The sequence below is a fragment of the Anastrepha obliqua genome, chromosome 5, assembly GCF_027943255.1.
Source record: "Anastrepha obliqua isolate idAnaObli1 chromosome 5, idAnaObli1_1.0, whole genome shotgun sequence".
Lineage (NCBI taxonomy): Eukaryota > Metazoa > Arthropoda > Insecta > Diptera > Tephritidae > Anastrepha > Anastrepha obliqua.
The window spans coordinates 126,902,823-126,927,869 of NC_072896.1; the positions used below are offsets into that span (position 1 = coordinate 126,902,823).

Genomic DNA, 25,047 nt, shown 5'->3' on the forward strand with positions numbered 1-25,047 from the left:
TCACAACTCTACTATCAATACAGTCATATCCAGGACTTTTACAAAATGAAGTTTTTTCTATCATTTGGTGTTTCATACACAGGGTACGAGCCCGTGTCTACCAATTCGGCTACGACGGCCGAAAGGGTCGTGTATTTTTCCACTTCTGCTTTCTTTAACCCAGTTTTAAACTTACGCTGCAGAAGCTGAGTTCCCCAACTGCATAGATTGATGATTTTCGATAAGTTTATAATTTAACATTAGGTTTTCGATTTTTCCTTTTAAAAGCAGGTATTTACAAAAAACTTATTTCCAACTCATGTTTACAAATGCAATAAGTTGTGACAAATGGCTCGGTACAGAATGAATGCGGCACGAAAACAATGGCCTGGTTCATAAAACATTCAATTTGTGTAAATTTTTGTTTGATAGTTAGATGGTTCGTCTGGTTGTTAGTGTGGCTCTTACAGCGCTAGTGACAGTGTCGACGATTCTCTCAAATAACTCTCACTAATAGAAGATTGCGATATTTAAAGTGACGGAGTCTGGCATTTTCTCTTCCATGTACAGTTTCATCTTTCATCCAAATCATTATTCCCATCGCTCTTTCCATATGTGTATCTACTATAACGATACCTCGAGTAAAAAAATAGTTAGGGTGTTGCTGGCGTGATGTGACACTCGTATTGCTGATTCCGGTAATTATTTAAGACCACTAAAAGTAAATGAAAAACGGCAGTTCACATTGATTTTCTGGCGTTTTGCAATTTGTTGGCCAATTAGGGTATGACCGATGCAGGTAATTAAATGTTTGTTCGTTGAACAAAGCCTAGCCCATCCGGTCAGTGTGGCGTGCGAGTAGCGCACCTTAACTGAGTGAATGTTCTACAATTTGTGTTTATGTAAACATGCATTTGTTGGATAATGCTGCTGCAACTAAATGGTGTACACGCCATATGAAAGAGTGTGTGAATGTCACTAGAATTTCGGAAGCCGAAATTAATATCACCTTTCGATTGTTCCTACATTGGACTGCATTACGCACATATTTAGTGGATCATACAATAATAAATATATGTTCATGTAACTATATACATATGTATGCACACAAACACATTGGGCCTGCGTATTAAGCCTGTTATGAAGGAAAAGCGGATACATCGCCAGCAATTGATTCGTTTGTGCCTTCAACCAACATATGATAGTAGAGGGAGGGAAGGAGGTAATTAATAAATATCTTCCACACTTTACTTAGAATGGCACTCTCGTACATTCAAATTGGGGTAATAGATGGACCAGTTCAAGCACGGCTAACTGGATATGGAACAGCTTGATTGAGTGACAGCTTGCAAGAGTAGGATCGAACGAATGATCTACAATAGATACATACATAAATACATATGTATTGTACATACTCTTGTAACCTACAGGATGAAGGCAAACAAGCGATCGAACTAAACTAATGAAGGCGGAAAAGTACATATTAAAGTATTGTAAGCGCACCGTAGGGCGTCCCATTAATACCGTTTATAGTTTAAAATTTGGAACAAAACACGCAAGGTTGCTTTTGTTGTGATAAATCGTATTTACCGTGGCCAAATTATAAAATTACCACAATTTTTGACCATTTATTTATTTATTTTATTTTAATTTTTTTTTAATTCTTATTTCCTAAAACAGCCACGCTTAAGCTATCAAACTAAGATCTCCTTAAGAAGATGAATCAAACCCCATCCGATGCTTACCAACAAATGATTTTCATTCCGAAAAATTAAATATAGTTAAATAAATGTCGAGCATTCGTTATATGGAGGAAAGGCACAAGGTCGCCATAAAAACAGAATGTCAAACAACAACAACCTGATTTTTGAGCCATTTCGAAGTTGCTCTTTATTGCACCAAAATTCAATGGGCTTTTTATAAGAAACTAGCTGACCCGACGAACTTTGTTCCGCCCTAGAGGCAATAAAAAAGAAGATTTTTGATTTTATTCAGTTAATTTTAAAGTTTAAAAATTCAATTGGATAGTTGGTGGCTTCTTCTTCATTTGTTACACAGTCAATGGATTTGAATGAATGCATTGTTACAATGATATCATTTTGAATTATGTAGTTTAGGTCATCTACATCTTTATTCTTAGCCGCTAAAATTGCTCGCTCACTCAACCATTCATTATTTTTGTAGTTATTAATGATGTTTGGGAATACTTTATTGATAAGTTCGTCTTTCGATGAGACAAAGTTACAGAAAATCTGAGGAAATGAAATCAATCCGATCGATTCGTCGACAGTTACTCGACCATTACCGATAGTCAGTAATTGCTCAGAGAAATCTTCAGTAGATGTATCGTTAAGCAATACAACTCTCATGTTTGTTGTCAGCTGAAATTTATTCACATAGCGCCATAGATTCGATGATTTGAGGCAAGCGTTTATTTCGTCAGCAGCCGTTGATCTTGGAATTACTGGCAGTGTTTGGCGGAAGTCGCCAGACAGTAAAATCATTGCGCCTCCAAAACATCTCGAGTCATAGCGTATATCTTTCAATGTTCGGTTAAGTGCTTCTAATGCACGTTTATGCGCCATTGTGCATTCGTCCCAGATGATGATTTTCGATGCTGATAAAACTTTGGCCATTGCTGAGTTTTTTGAAATATTACATGTTGGTTCTTCAATTTTTTGAAGATTTAACGACAATTTTAATGCTGAATGAGCCGTACGGCATCCTTCTAACAATGTTGGCTGCTATTCCAGAAGAAGCAACTGCAAGCGCAATGTTGGATTTCGCACGAACAGTGGCTAAAATTATTGACATGAGGAATGTCTTACCAGTTCCACCAGGGCCATCGAGGAAATATGAACCACCATTTCCATCATCAATTGCCTTCATTAATTTATCATAAACTTCTTTTTGTTGACGATTCAACAGTGGTACACTCCTTTGAACTACTAAATCTACTTGTTGGTCTCTGTTATTCGCTCGACGACTTCGCATTGCCAACCAAGCCGTTTCACGGCCTGCCTCGCTTTGGTCTTGTGATTGAGAAGCACGAAGTCGAGCCATACTAACGTGACGCTCTTCACGGGCAATTCCTTGTGCTTCTTCAGTCGTTTCATTCGCAATGTTTCGTACCCTTCTTGCATAACGGCTTTGTCGGAAAAGATTCGATCGCTTTGGTCGCGGCATTGGTAATGATGACTCAAAGAGAATACAAATTACTGTGATTATATATTTCTGACAAAATTTATATTATCAAATTTTCTACTTAACCATAGACAAAATTACGTTTAGCTGTCATTTGCGTTTTGTTATACCACATTGTATAGTGACTTCACGGAAACGCGTTCGTAAAAAGTATCCTATGTCCGTCTCCTGGTACTAAGCTACTTCTCCACCAATTTTCAGCCAAATCGGTTCAGCCGTTCCCGAGTTATAAGTAGTGTAACTAACATGACTTTCTTTTATATATATAGATTAAGATTAAAAATGTTTAATTTTTGAAAGAAGTTCGTTGATTTTTTATTTTCGATCAAGAAAAGCTGTAAGGCGGTATCTGATTGAATTAGCTGAGCGATTAATTCTAAACCGAATGACTCTTAATAATATTTTTATACGTACCGCTCAAAAGTTTCTAAATCGTGAAGGATTCATAAAAAACATGAAAAATATGCTTATATTCAAAACTGAGCTTCGACAAATTTTCTTCAAAATCTCAAACTTTTAATTAGAGTTTAAGAAAAAAATTTCAGTACACAACTTTATAGCCCAATATATATAATTAAGTAAAGGTTTTAAGTGGCACAAAACTCTCTTTGCTTTCTAATAACTTTTTCCTCTAACGCTGTTGCGCACTTTTTGCATACGAATAATATATTTTTTCACAACGAATGAACGGACTTGTTTTTCATATGGAAAACTGTGCAACACCGTCAGAGAAAAATTCAAAAAATCAACAGGAATTTCTAGCAACAACTAGTAACTGGATAAAAAGTTATTAAACTGCATACCGAATTTTTTTAAGAAATTTTGAATAAAAAGAGTGAAAATTTGTTTGAATAAAAAGTGGGGAAATTAGAAGAGTATTTGAAAGTTTTGCATAAAGTTTGAATCTTAGTTTCTCTGGTTTTTGCTATAGAGTGAAATATATTTTTATAAAAAATATATAGTTAAAACTTATTAATACGTGGTGACCTTATAGTTATTTTTTCATATAGCGCTCTCATTCAATTTTCGCATATTGGCATAGTGTCGGCTGCTCTTTAAAAATAAACAATCTTTTAGTCCGTAGTATAAATAAGTAAGCGGTAGGCTAATCACCTACCCTGTCAGAAAGCAAATAGATTAATGAAACCAACGCAAGACTGAGTCTTGTCGAGGCACTATGCTCCAAAGTGGAGTGAACAATAAAAAAAAAAAATAAATAAGTAAACCACTTAAATACACCCACATTCATGAAATACGGCCAAACATTTTTTGTCGTATTTATGAATTTCGTGCATTCAGGCGAGCGCCATTTCTTTATAAAATTGCAGATTCGCCAATGTTTTTTTAAATTCTTTAAATACTTATATAAAACGTTCATCCAAGGCTTCCATTCAGGTTTACCTACTAGAATCGATTAAGAATTGCGTGAACACCGACAGAAGTTGAAGAATGTGTTTGGAAATAATAATCAACTGTCCTTGCTTGAAGTTACACGCAAACTGTAGGTTGTGTTGGATAAGGATAAGAGGATTTTCCCAAAGGAACACATATAGGCACATAAAAAGGAGCAGTACATTATGATGCTACTACATAAAAGAACGGTAAAGAGCGATGATTAAAAATAAAAAAAGAAACTAAGGTCTGACGGTTTAAAAATGTTAATTTATGAAGGGCCTTGCTTGTAAATTATTACGAAAATACCACCAAATATCTATTGGGAATCTAGATGTTTGATTCTTGTATATATATACAGTCAGCATCAAAAAAACGTGGACACCACATATTTATGGTATAAGTTCGTTGAATTTTGGTATAATAAAGTACAAGTTTTAAATGGTTCAAAAATCTTCTTGAACTTGCACTTTACCATACCTAAAATTTTTACACAAATTCTGAGTAAAAAGTTTGAAATTTTGATGAAAATTTGATGAGTTCTTACAAACTTGGTACAAAGTTTAAAACTTTAATTCATATGGTTTTTGTTGTATAAGTATGTAGTATGAACTGTGTTTTTATAAAAGAATAATTGAAATTAAAAAGTGAATAAATAAATAGTCCAAATTTATTAATATGCGGTGTACGCTTTCTTTTGACGTTGACTGTATATGCATATATATTTATAATTGACGCTTGCACACTTTTTTGTGCCTCCTCCAGCTTATGTTTGCGGTGTGCGTCTAGACGCTGTTCCACAAATGGTGGAACTTGTAGTTATGCAAGATCCCGAATGGCAAATTGGTCTTCTTCTTCTTCTTAATTGGTGCGATAACCGCTTACGCGATTTTGGCCGAGTTTAACAAAGCTTGACAATCGTTTCTTCCTCGTGCTAACCGGCGCCAGTTGGACACACCAAGTGAAGCCAAGTGCTTCTTCTCTCTTTCTCTCATCTTTCTCTCAAACATTCCATGAGTCGCTTCATCGGATGTTGTCATCGTCCATGCTTCTGCGCGATACGTTAGGACGGGCATGATGAGGGCCTTGTAGAGAGTTGGTTTTGTTCGTCGAGAGAGGACTCACTACTCATTTGCCTACTTAGTCCAAAGTAGCACTTGTTGACAAGATAGATTCTACGTTGGATTTCTAGGCTGACATTGTTCTAGGTGTTAATGCTGGTCCGCATGCCAGACTTTTGATAGAATTTCAAAACGAGTTTTGCAGGATTGTAGGAGTGATTCTAGGAAATAATGATAGGTTTGCTTCTGTTAAAGTTCATCTCGAGTCCAACTAGCATGTAAATCCAGTGGGATTATTGGAAAGCTTTACACAATCATCTAATCTACTTATGTATATGTTTGTGTGTGTGTGTATGTGTGCCACAATTAGCCTTATTACCCTATTATCCCTCAATTTCTCTATGCCCATTACATTCCATATATTTGTCGAAGAGCTGGTGCAAGCGCTATAAAGCCGGCAACAACAAATGTGTTTCAACACAGCGTTTTTTCTTTTTGTTCGCATTGCTATTGTTGGAGTTTTCTGTTCTCCTTTCGGTTGCTTCCTATTATCGTCGAACTATGTACACTTGTATAATTTAATATAACTAATTTATGCATAAACACATGCATATGTGTGTATGTAATATATGTATGCATTCTCATGTGTAACTTTCTTTGTGGCCATCGCACCAAATTGCATTTAATAAGCCAGTTTGTCGCTTAAGTCTTTCGTTATTGATGAGTGAAATTTTGGTGTCGGCGATATGTGAGCATGCGTGCTTTTTTTTTTTTTGTTTTTTTTTTTTTGTTGTTTACGAAAGATTTCCCCTTTCATAGATACTGTCAACTTAGACGGCATGCACGATTCATACTGCTCGCTAAGGGTACACCTCATTCGGGACCACGCACATTTCCATACTGTCTGGACTTGCAAAACCCTTGAACTCCGTCTCCTCCACCACTCTCCCTGCGGAACTGCTTCAACGTGTTACTTCACAGGGCTGGTTAGCTGTATAGCTTCGTCAATGTCTATCGGCTAATGCGTCTCATTTGCTCAATGTATCTGAGTTCTTTTTGAATTCTAGTAGCGTGTGCAGCTATCTCCTCCCACTTTTCTTCCGATTTCAACATGAACTCGACTACGTCAGTTGCATTTGGGATTATTCTTCCTGTTATAAAGAGTGGGCAGTGGAAACTGGCATGTTCCACGTTTTCTCTACATTGATGCACACAGGGCAGTAGGGGCTGTCATCATACCCGAACCTGTGCAGATATTTCCTAAAACCTCCATGTCCAGAAAGGAACTGTGTCACATGGTAGGTTGTATCTCCAAAACTCCGATTTAGCCATGGTCGCAAATCGGGAATCAGTTTATAGGTCCATCGCCCTTTACTGGAGGTATTCCATCGGTATTGCCACTTTGTTAGTGACACAAGCCGCTCTTCTTCTCTCACCGCTTTTTTATTTATTTCGGCATCCGCTGCACATCTGTCATAGACTCGCTTCATTTCACCCGCGAGAATATCCGCTGGTATCATACCAGCTATGACAAACGCCGCGTCATCCGATATTGTTCTGTAGCCGCAACATGCCCTTAGGGCACTTAGCCTATATACAGACAATAGCTTCCTTTTGTTTTCCTTCAGTTTCGCCGCATTTGCCCAAACTGGGGCTGCCTACAGGAGGACTGAAGTGGCCACATTTGCAAGTAATTTCCTTCTGGTTGACTTAGGACCACCTATGTTAGGTAGGATCCTTGAGAGTGCCACTTGTATGCTAGCGGTTTTCTCTACCGCGTAGTCTATATAGGCCTTAAAATTTAACCTACAATCTATCATAACTACTAGGTATTTCAGAGCCGGTTGTGAGTGAACAATTTGCTCTCCCACTCTGATTCTCATCTGCTCGACTTTTTTCCGACTTGCTATCAGAACCGTCTCCGTTTTTTGCTCTGCCAATTTGAGTCCCGCCTGTTCGAGCCAATCTTTCACTTGTTATCGCTCCATTTGTAATCTGTTCCACTTCCTGTATGTGCTTAGCCACCGTCACTATCGCTGTATCATCCGCAAAGCCTATTATTCTTACCTCTCTGGATACCGGTAAGCGAAGGACTTTGTCGTACATGATATTCCAGAGTAAAGGCGGCACGCCAGCAGTAACTTTGTACCTTTTTGTTCCAGCACTGCTCTCATACATCAGTTCTCTATCAGAGAAGTAACTCCTTAATATCTTAAGAAGATACGGCGGAATGCCGCCAGTTTCTTTAATACCATTTTGTATGCAGCACCCCATGGGTTTATGTCCGCATCGTTGCACAGTTGCTTAAAGCTCTCGACTTTACTTTTTTTAATCGCTTCTTGTAGTGCTTTCCTTGCCGTTCGAAAGTGCGCTAGGACCGTTTCATAGCAAGCTCTGCCCCTGGACCTTTGCATTTATGCCGCGCTTGCAGGCAGATCCGTCTCAGTTGCGCTATCTCCTCAGTCCAGCAATAGCAGGGCACTCCTTGTCGATTTGGCCTTCTTATTGGCATTGCCGCATCGCAAGCTTTAGACAAAATGCTCTTTAGTTGTCGAGCTTGCTCACTTGGTGTACCTCGCTCTAATCTTTGGTCGTTCAGTGCGTACCCAAAGGCCTCGGTGTCCATCTTTCTGTCATTCCACCATGGTCCTACTGGCTTAGTTGCGCGTACTCTTTTATTCTTTGACAGTTCGAATAGAATTGCCTGATGGTCACTATGAGTGAATTCCTCATTTACTCGCCACTTGATTTTCTGCAAAAGTGAACTGCTGACAAGATCCCGTACCGGCCTTGCGATATGTAAGCGCGCGACCATTATTTGCGATACAATGGCTTCTAGCAGGCTACGTCCTCTGGCGTTGGTAAGTCTACTACCCCACTCGGTAGCCCATGCGTTGAAATCACCGCCAATTACTACTGGCAACCTAGCTTCAACGTCCCGCGTGAGGTCATCTAGAAATGTTTCGAAGCGCTCTCGCATATAAGTGTTGTCCACTTTAGCTCTTACAAAGCCCTCCACTTGATCATAAATCTCTTGGAGAGGGTGTTTGCGCGTCCAAATGACAGTTTCCATGTCTTTGCTGCAACACCATCTAGCGTCCTTTTCAACCCTAAAGGGGTCGCATATTAAGACTACCTCTGCTCTCTGCTCTATTGACATCTGAGTAAGCAGGTCCTGTGCTGCTTCGCAGTGGTTTAAGTTAATCTGGATAACTCTCATCTCCTTTGGTCACTCAGAGCTCTCTTGAAAACTGGGCATCTACCGCTGCCCGCTATATGCTTAAAATTGGATTCCCTCCTGGCTTTGCAGAGCATGCATTCTGGGTCCTTACTGCATTCCTTCGCGATGTGGCCTTCCTCCCCGCACTTTCTACACTGTTTTGAACGATCTGCTTTGTTTTTGCAGTCTCGCCGAATGTGTCCAAACTCTAAGCATTTAAAGTATCTTGTTAATATTAGGCGTTCACGGATCCGACAGTTTACTCAGCCCACTTTGATTCGTCCAGCAGCGAGAATTTTATTCGCCTCTGTTTCTGTCAGGTTTAGGACTTCGGTCTGTGTGCCATTGAACGCCTCTCGTATATTTACTACCTCTACAGTAGATGCCCCAATGTCGAATTGATCGTATATTGCGCTTATGATGTCTTCTTTGGTAGTAATCTCGTCGATGTCTTTACACTCAAGAACCTTTTTTTGTGTTAGGCTCCGTACCGCCCCTCATTCTCCTAGTGTATTGCCTATTATTGAGGTGAACTCCTTGGTTTGTTCACCCGCCTTCGATAGCTGGATGAGTATTTCACCCTTTTGCGTTCGCCTTATTTTTGAGACCATTTTACCAAGTTCTCCGAGTTTGGGGTCGGATTTTACTGACTTCAGTATTTCCGCGTAGGAAGTTTCGCCCTTCGCTTCTATCACTATTGCGTCAGGTTTAACTCTTCTTGGTCTTGCATCCCTTGGCTTGGTTTTCTTAGCCACCGTTCTCCACTGAGTTGCATCCGCTTTTTTAGTTTCCCTCCGGATGGTGTTCCAGTAACTTGCTGTACGCCTGTTCTGTTCTTCTCCAAGTTGGTCCGCTTAGGTTTTGGAGTCGAAACCGCACCATCCAGTTTCCTCTTGGGGTCTGGGTTGTGCCTTAGCCATGGGGATGTTTATGAACCGCTGCTTTTCCTAATTACCTCCTTGGCTTTTTGGTCTCCCTGCTCAATGGCTGCCAGCTCGTATAGTGCCTTGATACTCTCTATGACATCTCTCATAGGCTGGTGTATAGAACGCCTTTTGCCCTCCTCCAGCATTTCAACTAGGCTACGTATTTTCTCGCCTAGCCCGCAGAATGCCGTTCCCTTACTATCCGCGCTGTTCACGATATTATCTTTCATCGCCTCAGTCTCATTTTCGCGCGATGCAGCAACAAGAACGGGAGATCTGAGAGTTTTTGATGTTCTCCGGAATGCATTGGCTTCCGCCGATCCGACCTCATTATCTCTACTGCCGTTATTGCTGCCTCTTTGTTTGTCTGGTTCGTTGCCACTTAGTAATGTTATTGTTTTTGTTGTTGTTTTAGTATGTTGCTGTGTCTCCATTTTAAAAGAGTCGCCACTCAGGTCCGTTATCTCTAATCGAAGTGTCGTTGCCTTATAATCCCATGGTTGTCTATACTATGTAGGGAGGCCATGCGAGGGTTGACACATGTCTTTATGGGTACATGTGTTCAGAGCCGGGTCAGCACTAACCAGGAAAAAATTCAACTGGGCCTACACGACCAAGTGAATGGTGACGCTTAGAGAGTGTTACCTGAGGCCTGCAAAAAGGTTTTAACGAGACGGGGGCTACTGTGACATTAACCCAGGAGCCATTTCGGGAAGGTATCACCCTTGCCTACTAATGTCCTAGAATAACACAGTAACCAGCCCATGTCGAACTAAATTCCTTTCCATTGCCAGTTTGCCATAATTAAGATCTTACTGGTCTCGATCTTAATGGGGTCCCCCAAGCCCCCCGCCGTTTACCATACCTGTTTCCCTCATTCTATTATAGTTGAGTTAATGCTCATAACTAACAGACTGGGGTGTGGATTTTAGTTGCCTCTTACGACAGGCATCCATAACCGCGGGAAAATTCTAACCCCACCCGCTGCGGGTCTAACCCCTTAACCCGCTGTGTAGGTTTGTACTATGTTGTATGTGCACGTTTGTATATACGCGGTAGTGTACACGTGCCTATGTTATATTAGGAATGTTGCGTGTAGTTATGTATTTTCTTAGATATTTTTATTGAAAGAGGTTCCGAACAACTACAACTTTTAAATACAAAAATAAACAACAGCATTATTGAAATGTATGGTTTTAATTTAATTTTTAGTTTCCTAGAATTATTGTTTTTGAATTCATTCATTGGTGTAGGTATATTTGCCTTCAAAGCGATTTTTTTATAAAAACCTTTTTCTAAAAAAAATATAGGAACACAGACGGTTGCACGCTAAAGTTTTCACTTTACTCCAGCTCAGACCCATGGCGCAGATTTCCTGTTCTAAAAGTCGTCATCAGGTGTTTGCTGGTCTCCTTCGTCTATGGCTACCTCAAGGCTTCCAGCCAATGGCAGTTCTTGTTAGGTCTCCGCTTTCACCGCGCAGGGCATCGCCAAAGCAGTTACATTTTCTTTTTCGCATCTCAAAGAGCACGGGCGTTTGTTGAGTTTTGCTCCAAAAGGTATAATTTTGGCCAGAATATTTTCAAGATCTTCATCAGCAACAATTTACGAAGAGATATTCCAGATTTCGCATCCATACAATAGGCAAAGTTTCACATTTGAATCGAAGATTTTAAATTTCGTGCGTCTCGCAATTTGTGAAGCATTCCGAACTGGCTGAAGCGAATCAAAGCCAATTGGCAGTCAAAGGCTTGGGTTAGTCGGATGAAACACCTGATTTCCCACACTGCTGCATCTGATTTCAATTTTTCAATAAGCTGATATATCATAGAAAATTCGAACGAAGAGGTCTAAGATGGTTCAGCAAGCACTAAGGGAGTCCTTCTTATTCGTGGTGGATCGGGAAGTGTGGAATAAGCTCCTCAAGATCGAATTTTTTCAATTGATTCATTCATTCGAATGTCTACACCTCTCGATAACTTATGAAATGTTGCAAGCTTTCGTTATAAGTATAGGGTAGTTTTTAAGAGCTTGAGAACTTTGAATAATAATACAGAACAGAAATATTATTAGGATGATTTTTTTTATTATAATCTGGTAGATAATTTCATTGCATTTATTTTTTGACATTCGATCAATTGTTAACTAGTTTTTCCATAAAATCATGAATCTAAATGAGCCTAATCAGCAGAAATGTGATGCAAACGTAAGCCAAAATTCTTATGTAAAACTTTTTCCAGCCAACAAGTTGAGAACGACGACGAATCAACTTTTCGACGTCTTCTTCAAATTTTGCTCTATGAACTTCGCGAGCAGAGTTATTTATTTTTTTTTTTTCAAAGTAAATTTCCACAATCCGGACTTGCCAAGCCTTACTGAACAGAAATTTCAACTTAGTTTGCCATTCTCAGCTGCCAATATATAGTAATCGATATCGATACTTCTCCTGCAGCTAAAAAATACCCGATACAAGGTTTCTCCATAGAGCTACCCGGGCCTCGGGCTCAATATTTTTGGTTAACTGACAAAAGTTTTACACTGATGGAATAATGTCTTTAGAAGAAAAATGGCAAAAGGTGGTCGACCAAAATGATACATATTTGGTTTAATAAAGTTCATTATAAATATAAAAAAAAAATTAGTTGAAGTTTGATTAGAAATACGAAAAGACTCTTTCGACTACCAATATTAATTTCTGAAGGTAATTAATATGTAGTGTAATTTATGATTTACTTAAGAAATTAAAGTTTTCTGTCGAATTGTGGGCCATTGAACACACTACAGATACTAAACAAAAATCATTTAATTTACTGAGCAGATCGCTGCATTTCTTTTCAGTAACAGCGATGCCTTCCAAGACGCGCTACAATAAAAGGATGAATTCAAAGAAGAAGAAGATCTTTTATATCCCCATACCACGCTCCTAGTCCGCTGTAGCCCAAGTATCGTCAGCCCGCTAATAAAGGCAAAGAGTTCCTTGATAGTCGTTTTCCTAACAGTCACTGGATAATTTATATTTTTATTAAAAATTATTTATCTAGACCCAGATATAGTCCTCATCCTGTCTAAGTAGAGAAGCGTGAAGGGACACAAATTTTTCATTTTCACTAATGGTTTAACAACTTACAGCAATTGTAGTCAAATGCATGCGTTCGTGGTGCATTGACTAATTCTCCGAATATTTTGCGTTCAACTCAAAGTTATTAAATATAGGATGAACTGTCTCAACAATAGCCGCATTTTGTCATTCTCGATCATTATCCTCATACAGAATTTGTTTTATTTAAATCTGTTTGCGTATTATTAAACCTTTTTGAATTTCTTGCCCTCTTACTAACGTATCTTCCCTTTTATTTGCAGAAAGATATTTCCGAAGGACTTGTTGCATTTAAGTAATGATGCAGCATGCGAGCGTTTTGCACTGTCAGCGCGCCATTAGAAGTATGCGCGTCATCGGCCGAACAACTGTCACCAGGATCACGCTTTTTAGCACTAAGGTTAGTGAACTAGGGACGATTAAAAGTCACTCACAAAATATAGCATTTGTGCTGCTCACACTCACCAACGCCCGTTCACCCGTATCAGCTGACACGATGACTCAACCATCTTCGATACTACGGAACGAACGGTGGTGAGAATTGATTTGCATGGAGCTCTCGTTAGTTTCATCGTGTCAGCTGATAAGGGCGTACGCTTACGTTGGGTAGTGTGAGCACCATTATACTTGTACTATATTAAAAATTTACACGCAGATATTACTCATTTTCCATATACAGGGTGGTTCAAGTGCTATATTATTCTTTACATAAGAATTATATGCACAAAAAATAGCATTATCGGAAAATTATGCATCCTATTAGTCCAATACTTAACGGTTTATATAATTGATCATTTCTGATTCTATCTCGAAAACGTAAACGCCTTAAGTCCGAATAGTTGTTCCAGATTACTGTAAATTGTCCGTCAGAAAAGTGGTGGCAAATTGACAATTCCAAGTTGGCTAATAAGATCATCTAGTTTAGTGTACATTCGCTCTTTAGACGGTTCTGCGTTACCGGAATGATCCTGATTTATATCCCTGATACAACAATAACAACAACAACCAAGATGACTGAAAATACCATTACCGAGCTTTGGTGCACAAAAGGTTGATTGTAAATCGTGACTACATCTTTAACTCATAAACAGCAAACAGTGCCCCATAATCTGCAACTAACTCATATTCCCTCCAGCCGCATTGACTTTGCGAAATTGACTTGTGGAATTTGCAATCGCTAAATGCTGCAATTTTATTGAGTATTTGTTTTTTTTTTAGCATAACCGCCGAGACTCGACAAATGTGCGTAGGATCAACATATTTTTCATTCTGGCTTGTTAAAACTCGCGAAAACGTGCGATTTACTCGGATTGCGTTGCACATGCTCAGTAACAACAACCACGATTCGATGAAAGCGACTGAAAGTGTTGGAGAGCGCACCACGCACAGTTTTTTTTTATGTTTCATGCGACAACTTTTTCCTTTCCTTCTATATGACTGAGATACTATTTGAAAAGTAATATTTCGGGTGAGAACGAGCTGTAAGTGCTAAACCAATTACTGATTCGAAACGAAATGGTCTTTGTGCCACCCTGTAACCCTTTTTTGCATTGTGAATTGAAGAAAATACAGAAACATCTTTAGTTATGCTCCTTTCCATTTTCTTTTTCCACAAGTTTTGTATTGTATTTTACTAATTTAGTTCATATCTTTGCTTGCAGACTTTTGGGAAACCAGCAGCCGAAAACACTATACTTCCTAGTCGATGCCAAGAGTCGAGTGAGAGAAGTGTACACACAAACATGCCTACATTTTGCAGCGCAAGGCATGCTCGATACAGAATTGTTCGGTTTGGCGGTGCTCATCGGTGAGTTTAACTTACAAACACACACACTATATGCGCGTATACGCAACGAAAATTCACAGCAAAGGGATATTAGAAAATCACATCTTCTGCATAGATTACTGTCGGAAATTCCAGACTGCCTTCGATCTTAGATTTAGTTTCTATGACAAAAACTCGTTTGATTCGGCAAATATTTTTATAAATTTTGTGGTCAGCAAGTATGGTAAAACTAAATTTCTTATACACGTTTTTTTCATTCACCTTCATATAAACACACATATCCATACATATGTATGTACGTAAGTCTATGCCCTTAAACCATTTTGTCTCTGGAGGTAATTATTAGTATCAGAAAGTCAATCTTCACCCAAAGCCGTATTTGAACTTCTTGAAGTTTGAGAAATATATACATACGCACGTACATATGTACACCACATTGTGATGTTGTTTTTGTTGAACCAAAAATGTTGCAAGTTGCAAGTGTTCTGCTGCAGAAAACATGCTGCCTCCGATGCGATACATTCCTGTCGTACCATTTTCTTGCCACGGGCATATGCATAAGTATGTTTGTGTGTGCGTATATATGTAAATGCATATGTGGGTATGTATATTCTTTTCAAATTCATACCAGCAGGCCCATGCAGCTTTCGTGCATCTACACATACAGCTGTTGTCAGCTAATTAGAAACGCTCCATTTTGATAAACGCTTGATGAGCATAATATTAAACTGTTTAAATTTACCGTTATTTTTTCTCTTAAAATCATTTGCATTGCTTTTGTTACTCTATTTACCACCCAATGCGCCTAGTTTTGTAGTTGTGAAATTGAAGTTCTGTTAATATTATCCAACGAAGTGCATGGGTTACTTAGTTCAAGGTAAATAAACTGAGACGAGTAATTAGAAACAGTTGTTCAATGGAAGCATATTCGGCAAGTTGTGTTATTTTAATAGTAACATAATCGACTTTTTGGTATGTATATATTTTAAATTGGTTGTTTAAAAGCAACTAAAATATTCGTCTTCAAGATGTGTAATGGGAAAAAGCAGCAACTGTACACCTGCCCTGCGGAGCTCCATTTTTGACCTTCGTAAAGCTGGAAAGTCGTACAGTGAAATGCTCAAAAAAAATGGTTTTTAACGCCTTAAAGCATATCCAACTTTTTAAGACTGTTGACAATGTTCCACGTAAGAAAAGGCCCCGGAAAACTTCAGCAGAAATTGACCGCAAGATAGCAATCATCTCCAAAAGAGACCCAAAAACGACTTCCACTGACATTCAACGGGAAATTCAGAATCAATATAATTTCGAAATATCCAAGAGGACAATTGCTCGGCGTCTGGTCGAATCTGGACTGCATGGCAGAGCAGCACGCAAGAAGCCCCTTCTAACCAAGATACAAAGGAGACGGCGAGTAGTCTTTGCGAGATCCCATTGGTCATGGACTCCAAATCAATGGAAATATATCGTTTGGAGCGATGAAACCAAGTTAAATCGCATAGGCCCAGATGGTAGAAGGTATGTTCGACGGCCAATCAACCAAGAATTTAATCCTCGCTACGTTTCGTGGGTAGTGAAGCATTGTGGAGGATCAATCATAGGGTGGGGATGTTTCTGGTGGAATGGTGTTGGCCCAATCCATAGGATTGATGGAATTTTAAAGAATGAGAAATACGTCGATATACTAAAAAATGTAATGTTGCCGTGGGTTGAGGAAAATTTGCCTGTTATATGGAAGTTTCAACAGGATAATAATCCAAAGCACACGGCAAAGTTGACGAAACAGTTTTTCGACGAAAATTCCATCAATGTTTTGGAATGGAGATCATCCAGTGCGGACTTAAACCCAATAGAGCATCTCTGGGATGACGTTAAAAAAGCCGTGAGTGCCAAAAATATCCCAAATATGGATGTCCTTTTTGCCGAAGTAAAAACGGCATGGCAAGCAATACCTGTGGCGCGCTGTCAGAATCTCATTACATCAATGCGCAATCGATGTGAGGCAGTGTTGAAGCAAAAGGGTTATGGAACCAAATACTAACATAATCTTTATGTTGATCTGATAATACATTACTGTTTCTAATTAGTTGCCCTATCCAAATAGTGCATTTCACATGCTTTAAAAAAATATATATATATTTAATAAAGAATTGCGATTAAATTGTTTTCCACTAGTTTTTAAGTTTATCATATGTTTAAATAAAATTGGCAAAAAGTTATGAAAATACGTGTTTAAAAGAAAAATGGAAATTTATTTTGAAATAAGTGTCGTTTCTAATTAGCTGTCAACAGCTGTACATACTTACACATTATATATCCAAGCCATTCACTGCGCGTACTTTTACAACATCCAGCTGCATACTGCATACAGGCATTCCAACACAAACACCACAAATTATACATTGTGACCGATGTAGGTTTGTATGGCCGGCTCCGTGCGCGTGTGTGTATGAGTATGTGTCTTTTCAACTGCTACTTATCTCTTCGCTGACCCCGCGCCTTTCCCCTCCGCAGACCTTGCCCGCACGGACCCAATCGCAATCGCAGTTGTTAAACTGGAAGCCAACAGCCAAGAGCCAGCAGCCAGTTTGGTCAGCATTCCTAAGCAGTTGGATTCTGTATTTTTGTTCCTGTCTTCTTTCTATTTTCAATGTGGCTGCTACTTTTAATGTTGGTACTGCTTTTATGCTTTCACGATTTTGTTCTTGTTGCTGCTGGTGCAGCTGTATAAGTATTTCTTTTTTGTTCTTCACCCCTTACAATCAAAGCGACTCGTCGCTGCTGTTTCGTTTTCTGTTAATGCAGCCATGGTTGCTGCTTCTGCGGCTACTGGTTCTTGTGGCAGCAGATCCGTTGGCCGTCGGCCGTCGACTATCCAACATCCACCATCAACCATCGACCGTCGACCATTGTTGGACGTCCGTCCGTGCGCTCGTCTGATCGCACCCGTGTTAAAGCAATGCGCGCGACTGCTACCTGAATTACTGAACACGCGCCTTGTGTCCGCTGCCAGTTGCCAGTTGCCTCCAATCGGAGGCCTTTCGCCCTTGAGCCCTCCTCACTTTTGTATACTACGCGGGCAGCCATTGCATTTTTCATATTCTCCAACTCATTGCTGTTGTTGCGCGCTGCCCTCAACTGCTGCTATTATTGTACAATATTTGCTGTGTCTTTAGCAATTTTATGTCTCTCTGTTTGTTTGTGGAACATTTTTGTATAACTTTTTGAATCAGTTTTTTTATATGCACATATTTTCGCAAGTGACCACGTTGAATGCAACGTGCCAGATACACTCAGTCTAAGAGCTCGGTTAAGCTAGACTTAATTTACTTTACTTAACTTAACATAATATTATATTTTAGCCAACCTCTTTTATGGAAAGCTGTGTTGGCGGTTAGTTAAAAGTTAACTTAAGAGGCTCGAGAAGAGTCTTTTAATAAAGCGTTGAAGAAAATTGTTTCACGACGGAAATATCTTTATATAATTATCAATGAGACATATTAAAAGAAAATAATGGAAAAGTTTTATATTTAAAGCATATAAAACAATTAGTTGCAAAATATAAGTATTTTGACTCGAAATGCCATTAAGCCATAGATAATTTTTTTCCGTTTTATTATTGCTAAATATTAGTCTAGGGAAAAAGTCCATTGTTTTTGCGCTGCTACGACTACTAACATCCCGGTCAACTTTGATTATTTCTCTTATTTTATCAACATTTTCGGCATTTTCTTTAACAAAATTGTACGTAATTAGCTGTTACAGTATCGGCACCATAAACACCACTCACAATTTCAGTGGCCTGACTTGTATTTTCGCATTTTCGCCTTTATCAAAGAAAAACTGTAAAATGTAGCGAATTTCCTCTTTGTTGACATCCGTTGTTAACACCCTGTAAGTCTCAACTGAATGGAACAAACAAGCAGTGAGAGAATCGGGTTGCCTTTGATGCATCGTAATGTTGGATTTACATTTTACCGAAAAAAAATTTGGTGAAACGATTCAGTTTATTATTGTTTAGGAAATTACCCCAATTATTGTCTTTTCGTTTCTAAATGTTAACCTTACGCCCTAAAGCTAGAGCTGCGCACTAAGCATTCCAGGGGTTCCAAGCACTACGGCTTTCAGCGCTTTATTGAGCTTAAAATCGAGCAGAGCTTAAAACACGAGTAATCAGCTTGTTTATAAATTCATGCGAGTGCAGAGTGGAAATTATTTTTGAAAATAATTTATTTGGTGTGGCATTTTAGTAGACGAACTGTCGTCACAGTTGCAATAGAAGATAGAGAAGCAAAATATTTTAACATTTCATAGTGTAATAATCAAGGCGCTATCATTAAAGGTGGTGGCACTATACCAACAAAAATGTTTTTTAAGTTTGATTGTCAAAACAAAGTATTGGCAAAGTAGAAAACAAATAATGAATTCGCCTTTTTTCATTCTGGTCTTATAGGCACATGGACACGATAAAAGAACAAAAAAGAAATCAGCTGATTTACCGATACCACCTTTAATAGATTCGGCTATATTCGGTAATAATATAAAGTGTCTGGCTAGCACACATTTTTTTCTTGATGGGCGCACGTTTGAAGATTCCTTATTTTCATTTCTGATTTTGAACCCATATGGCATTGGATGCTAATTTATTATAGTTTTTCCAATATTTATTTATATTTCCGTTGCAAATTTCTTAAGTTAAGTCTAGCCTAACTGACCTTTAATACACGGATAAATAGGCTTGCCAAATGTCAGCCAATATAATTTCATTCATTATTTTATTCAAAATATGGCGCTTAACAATTATGTATGTGTGAAAAATGGCATCATTTAAATGCTTACCATGACATTCTAGCACATCTACAGGTAAAATTTGCCAAACAGTCGACTCATCAATGCCTAATTGTTGAGAAGTCGACCTACCGAAGTTGAAGGTTTTTGCGCCAAAGCAGTAATGATAATTCTCAACAGAACGTCCAGTTTTTCGTTCGCTAGTCCTTTTTCTGTCCTCGACAGAACCAGTTTCTCGATGAATTCCCCCGATTTTCTACCAAATTACGATTTTTGCTGCATAATTTAAAAAAAATCGACCATTTTTAATAAAATCATTTTAACGCGTGTTTTATCGTGTAAAATTCTACATCTCTTTACTTAACAAATGTCAAATGTGACATAAAAAAATGAACCACCAAGGAATTATTCACTACTGAGTTCTAGGCGTCACTTTTGAAGGATCCTTTACTTCAATATCAAATTGTTCGTAAAACTAGGTTTTATCCACAAATTGTACTTAAATACCATTCGGTGAGGTCGGGGATCGAAGCGTACAGTGGGCATGAAACACCAAATTATAGGTTTTTTTCTAATAGCAGTCGCCTCCCAACAGGAAAGGGCATACCGCCAAGTTTATTTCTGCCATGAAAATCTTTTCATAGAAACCATCTGCCATTTGTAAGCGGCATAAAATTGTAGATCCCTGCATTTGTGGAGCAATATTAAGACACACATCACAAATTGGAGAAGAAGGAACTTTACCAAACAGAACCCATGTTCTGTTAATGTTAAATAGAATAATACAAAAAAAATGTTTGCCATGCGCTCAAATATGGTTTAACATTCTCTTTTTCAACCCATCTTGCCATTTGTCCCAGAGTTGACAACCCTACTAACTGCCAACTGGCACAAGCCTTCTTCTTTCTATACATACGTGTGTATGGGTGTGTAAGCATCAGACACGTATCTGTTATATATGTAGCTTAGTTTGTGTAAATGTATGTATGTACGTATGTAATTTGGTGTGTTCGTATTCACATACCATTGCATGGATCTCTAGAATTAATGAGCTAAAATGAGCATCGGCCTCGACTCAGCCGGTGCAACCAATATGCATAGCCAAAAGCAACATCAAAAACAAACAAAACTGCAACCAACATCAGCAAGGAACCAACACATCGAGCTAGCAGCGAGTTGTCGTTGGATCTTCGCCTGTCTTACTGCTGGACTATTGCATCTCTCGAATGCTTGGTTGTTGGTATGGCGTGCGTTGTAATCACCTTTTAAAAATACTGGTTTGTGTTTATTAGTTTTATTTTTCATACCTTATCGGACGGTGCACCCGTCAGTTTTGATCGTTGCCCGCAGCCCACAATTGACTAGCATTTAAGCTCAGCTTTCCATAGCACAGTGCTTCGGTGTTGAACTGGAAAGAGCCGCCTGTTTTAGCATGCCAAAAATACGACTCTTTTGAAATTCCATTTAAAATGTATTCTACAGGAATTGCTCTGCAAGTTTTGCATGAGAATTTGTTAAAGTTAGGTATTTAGTCAGCATTATCTGCCCTCTGCAGAATAAAGCTTATCAAAGTCTTTTCAAGGTCATTCCTAGACAGTCATAAATGCAATTCTTGAAGCCTTTTGAATGAACACAAATTTTCAAGAGGAAAAGTTAATTTTGCAGTTTCACAGTGTCGTGGAGCTTCGAATTCGCATATTTCCGTCAGATATTACTTGAGTTTTGAGGCGGCCGCCGTAGCTGAATGGGTTGGTGCGTGACTACCATTCGGAATTCACAGAGAGAACGTAGATTCGAATCTCGGTGAAACACCAAAATTAAGAAAAAATGTTTTCTAATAGCGGTCGGAGTTATGTATATGCGTGGATCTGTAACCGACATACAGTCCGTCTAATGTAAGCGTAATCGCTACTACCATACTTGGAAACTATTTGGCCAATTCGATTCTCATAAACTGCATTTTATTTGATCGTTGTCTTCTAAACTTTATTCCTCAAAAGTGCATTGAGATTGGTGGTAAGCACAAATAAACGACCAAATCCTTTTTCGGAGAAGCAGCCCAAAACATGAACGCCCTCTTACTTTTCCTTAAAACCGTCAGCTTCATGCAACGATAAGCTAGTCATTGTCACAGCAAATTAACGATCTTCTGATTCTGCTTTGGAGAGGTTTTTTTTTTTGGTCTCATTCGAAGAAGTCGTCAATGTTATTAAGTTCGGTATACAGTTGCACATATTTATTTATGAACGTTTTCGACTTCTTGAAACACTTTGCTGCAGATGGTACTTGGGAACACCACTTCAAATCGGTTTTCATACGCGGCACTCATTTTCTAAAAACAGCGTACGCCTTCTAAATTTCACACAAAACCAACAAACTGCACAACGCATATTGCAGCATTTAACTTTTTTATAACGGAACTCTAAGTTTGAATTTTGATAGTCACACTTCCATTAGACAGACTGTGCATGGGGAAGCTTTTCTAGAAACCAAAAGTTTATACAAAAGTCTGCAGGGTATAAGTTCACTGTATAATGAAATCCTTCATAATATGTCTGCATATACGAGGTGTGTTCAAAAAGTATCGCGAATTTTGAATTTTCGAAAGTTACGTATATTCGAATTTCGATTTTTTGTGGCGATATGTTGCTACTCTGTCTTACCGTCGAGTTCGGCCATTTTTAATGTTCAGTTAATTGTTAACAGCTTTGCTTGCACGTGTTTCGGCTCGTCTTGGATTTTTACCTATTCAAAAAGATGGATCAAAGAACCTGTATCAAATTTTGTGTGAAAAACGAAATTAAGTGCGCGGATGAATTCCGAAAGTTGACTGTGTCATACGGAGAAGCTACTTTGGACCAAAGCAACGTTTATCGGTGATACAAAATGTTCTCAGAAGTGCGAGAAGATGTGAACGACGAAAAGTGTGCCGGACGCCTAAGCACTTCAACAACAGACGAAAAAATTTATGAAGTGAAGAAAATGGTATTGGCCAATCGTCGAATCACCGTTAGAGAAGTTGCTGAGGACCTAGACATATCAACTGGCTCGTGCCATTCGATTTTTTTCAATGATTTGGGCATGAGACGGGTCGCCGCAAAATTCGTACCAAAACTGCTCAATTTCGACCAAAAGCAACATCGCATGAACATTGCTAATGAGATGTTGGACTCTGTCCGCGACGACCCTTATTTGATCCAGATAGTCATAACTGGTGACGAATCGTGGGTTTATTGTTATGACGTGGAAACCAAAGCTCAATCATCTCAATGGAAGCTGCCGCACGAACGAAAACCGAAAAAAGCGCGCTAAGTTCGGTCGAATGTAAAAGTTTTGCTTACCGTTTTCTTCGATTGCAGGGGCGTTGTGCATCATGAGTTCTTGAAACAGGGTAAAATGGTCAATAAGGAATATTACCTGCAAGTTATACGCGAAGAAATCCAGCAAGCCAGAAACGCCCGGATTTGTGGAAGAACAAAAATTGGTTCTTGCATCACGATAACGCCCCTGCTCACACATCGTTGCTTGAGCGCGACTTTTTGACCAAAAACAACACACTAATGATGCCACAGCCACCGTATTTCCCAGATCTGGCCCCCTGTGATTTTTTCTTGTTCCCGAAAATGAAGAGGCCCATGAAAGGACGACGCTACGCTACGATTGACGAGATAAAGACGGCATCGAACGAGGAGCTGAACAAGATAAAAAAAAATGATTTTTTGAAGTGCTTCGAAGATTGGACAAAAACGTTGGCATAAGTGCATAATATCTCATGGGGATTAATATACTTTGGAGGGGACAAAATAGACATTAATAAATAAATAAATAATTTTTGAAAAACACAAAGTTCGCGATACTTTTTGAACACACCTCGTATTTCGTTTTTATTGCTCTTTATATTTTCGGTAGCTAAAATTTATTCAGGCACGCATAACACACATACATACGCATACACCCCAAAATACAATCGTCAAAACCAGCAGCAGGTAACATTGGCAATCGACCGAAACAACTACCGCTAAAGGCTAAAGTTAAAGCCATAGCGGAAAAATTTTAATTTCCAATGTTTATCGGTTGCACGCGATCAGCGGTAAAAAACTAACAAAAATAAGAATACAAAAACAAACCACATTAACACAACCAATAACGACAGCCGCAAGAATCTAAAACATCACATTACTATTATTTTTTCGCCATTATCTGGACTGCCGCTACCTGCCGATAATGATTATGCACCATTAACAATAAATGGAAGAGAAAATGTTGGTATGTTGTGATTGCAAAAATGACAAGAATCATGAAACAAGAAATAACAATAAAAAGCATCAGCCGCGCGTCCACCGAATCTACCCGAGACGCCAACACCAAAAGCAATGAAAAATAACACGAAAACGCAAATGTATGAAATAGCAACAAGAAATGATGGCAGTTGATACCAGCCAACTATTTTCGTTAATAAAAAAAGAAGAAGAAAAATAAATTAACAACAACAACACCTTAATATGTATGTATTAACGCAAAGAGGCGCAAGCTGACGCCTTAAAAAGAAACTCAGATTCCAACCAAACCCGCGAAAATAATAAAAGAAATAAGGCAAAATAAAGAACTCGAGGTATACTCGTACATACGAAACACATACATACATACGCACACATGTGCATGCATACGTAAAGCAAAGAATGTTGAAATGGGCAATTCATTCAAACGGAGTACATCGAACGATGGGCGATGCAGCTGCTTTCGCAGCCGAGTGCGCATGTGCAGCGTATCGACTACTAAACCAAAAATGGTGGTTTCAATTCCGATGCCAGATACCAAATAGTATTTACTAATATCTGACACCTTTCAATTGCTAAAAACCAATATCCGAGTTTTTCTGTCCAGAGGAATTGAAGCTTAAATCTCATCATCGCTAATAAAATAAGATTGCGAAGAGTGGTCTTTCAATGTACCCCTGAAATTTCAGATACAATAATCTTCATAGCATATTTTTGTTTTTGTTTTGTCGGGGCAACTAGTAAGTACAGCACTCAGTCAACATTAAGTCCATTGTACTGCACTTGAGTTCCCTTTTTAATTTTTTTTAAATCTACCTGACCTCCGAAGAAATCCTAGTAGATCTTGTGGTGCCAAAGAGCCAAGGTGGTCACTTCTTCACACATCAGTGCCAAAGACCACAAGCCTACCTTTTCCATGTGCTTCGCTCATAGAAAGTCGGCCGTTATCAGTCCAACCAGCTGCCTACAGTCCTTTCTGCTCAATGACAGAGGGATCTGCGACAGTCGGTCGGACATGACAGGCAACATCAGTTTTGCCCATCTGCAACCTCTCAGCCTGCCAAGCTCGCTTGTAGGTTTAAGTAAACCGTTTACTAACGGTGGTTTTGATGGCTCTATAACAAGGCTCGCCTTAAGGAATGCCTTCCATTCCTCTCTATCCTACCCATCTAACATAAAATTGCTCTATTCTCTTTAATATTAATTCAAATAAGATCTTGTTTTTTAATTTCCAGATGGCGAATACATGTTTGCGGATCCGGAGAGCAAACTCTCCAAGTACGGCCCGAAGAGTTGGCGATCCTCGCACACACACGT

General features: G+C 38.9%; 1 protein-coding gene across 6 annotated transcripts in view; it reads left to right on the plus strand.

The window, feature by feature from the left end:
- Window positions 1-25,047, plus strand: part of LOC129246862 (protein expanded) — a 57,291-nt gene that overhangs the window by 9,525 nt on the left and 22,719 nt on the right. For all 6 annotated transcript variants that reach the window (XR_008582520.1, XR_008582522.1, XR_008582521.1 and 3 more), the window contains 3 exons: window positions 13,143-13,279; window positions 14,541-14,686; window positions 24,966-25,045. Coding sequence is in view for 3 of the 6 variants with exons in the window: in XM_054885547.1 (XP_054741522.1) it covers window positions 13,188-13,279; window positions 14,541-14,686; window positions 24,966-25,045 (318 nt within the window). In the remaining 3 variants the exon portion in view is untranslated. The remainder of the gene's footprint in view (window positions 1-13,142; window positions 13,280-14,540; window positions 14,687-24,965; window positions 25,046-25,047) is intronic.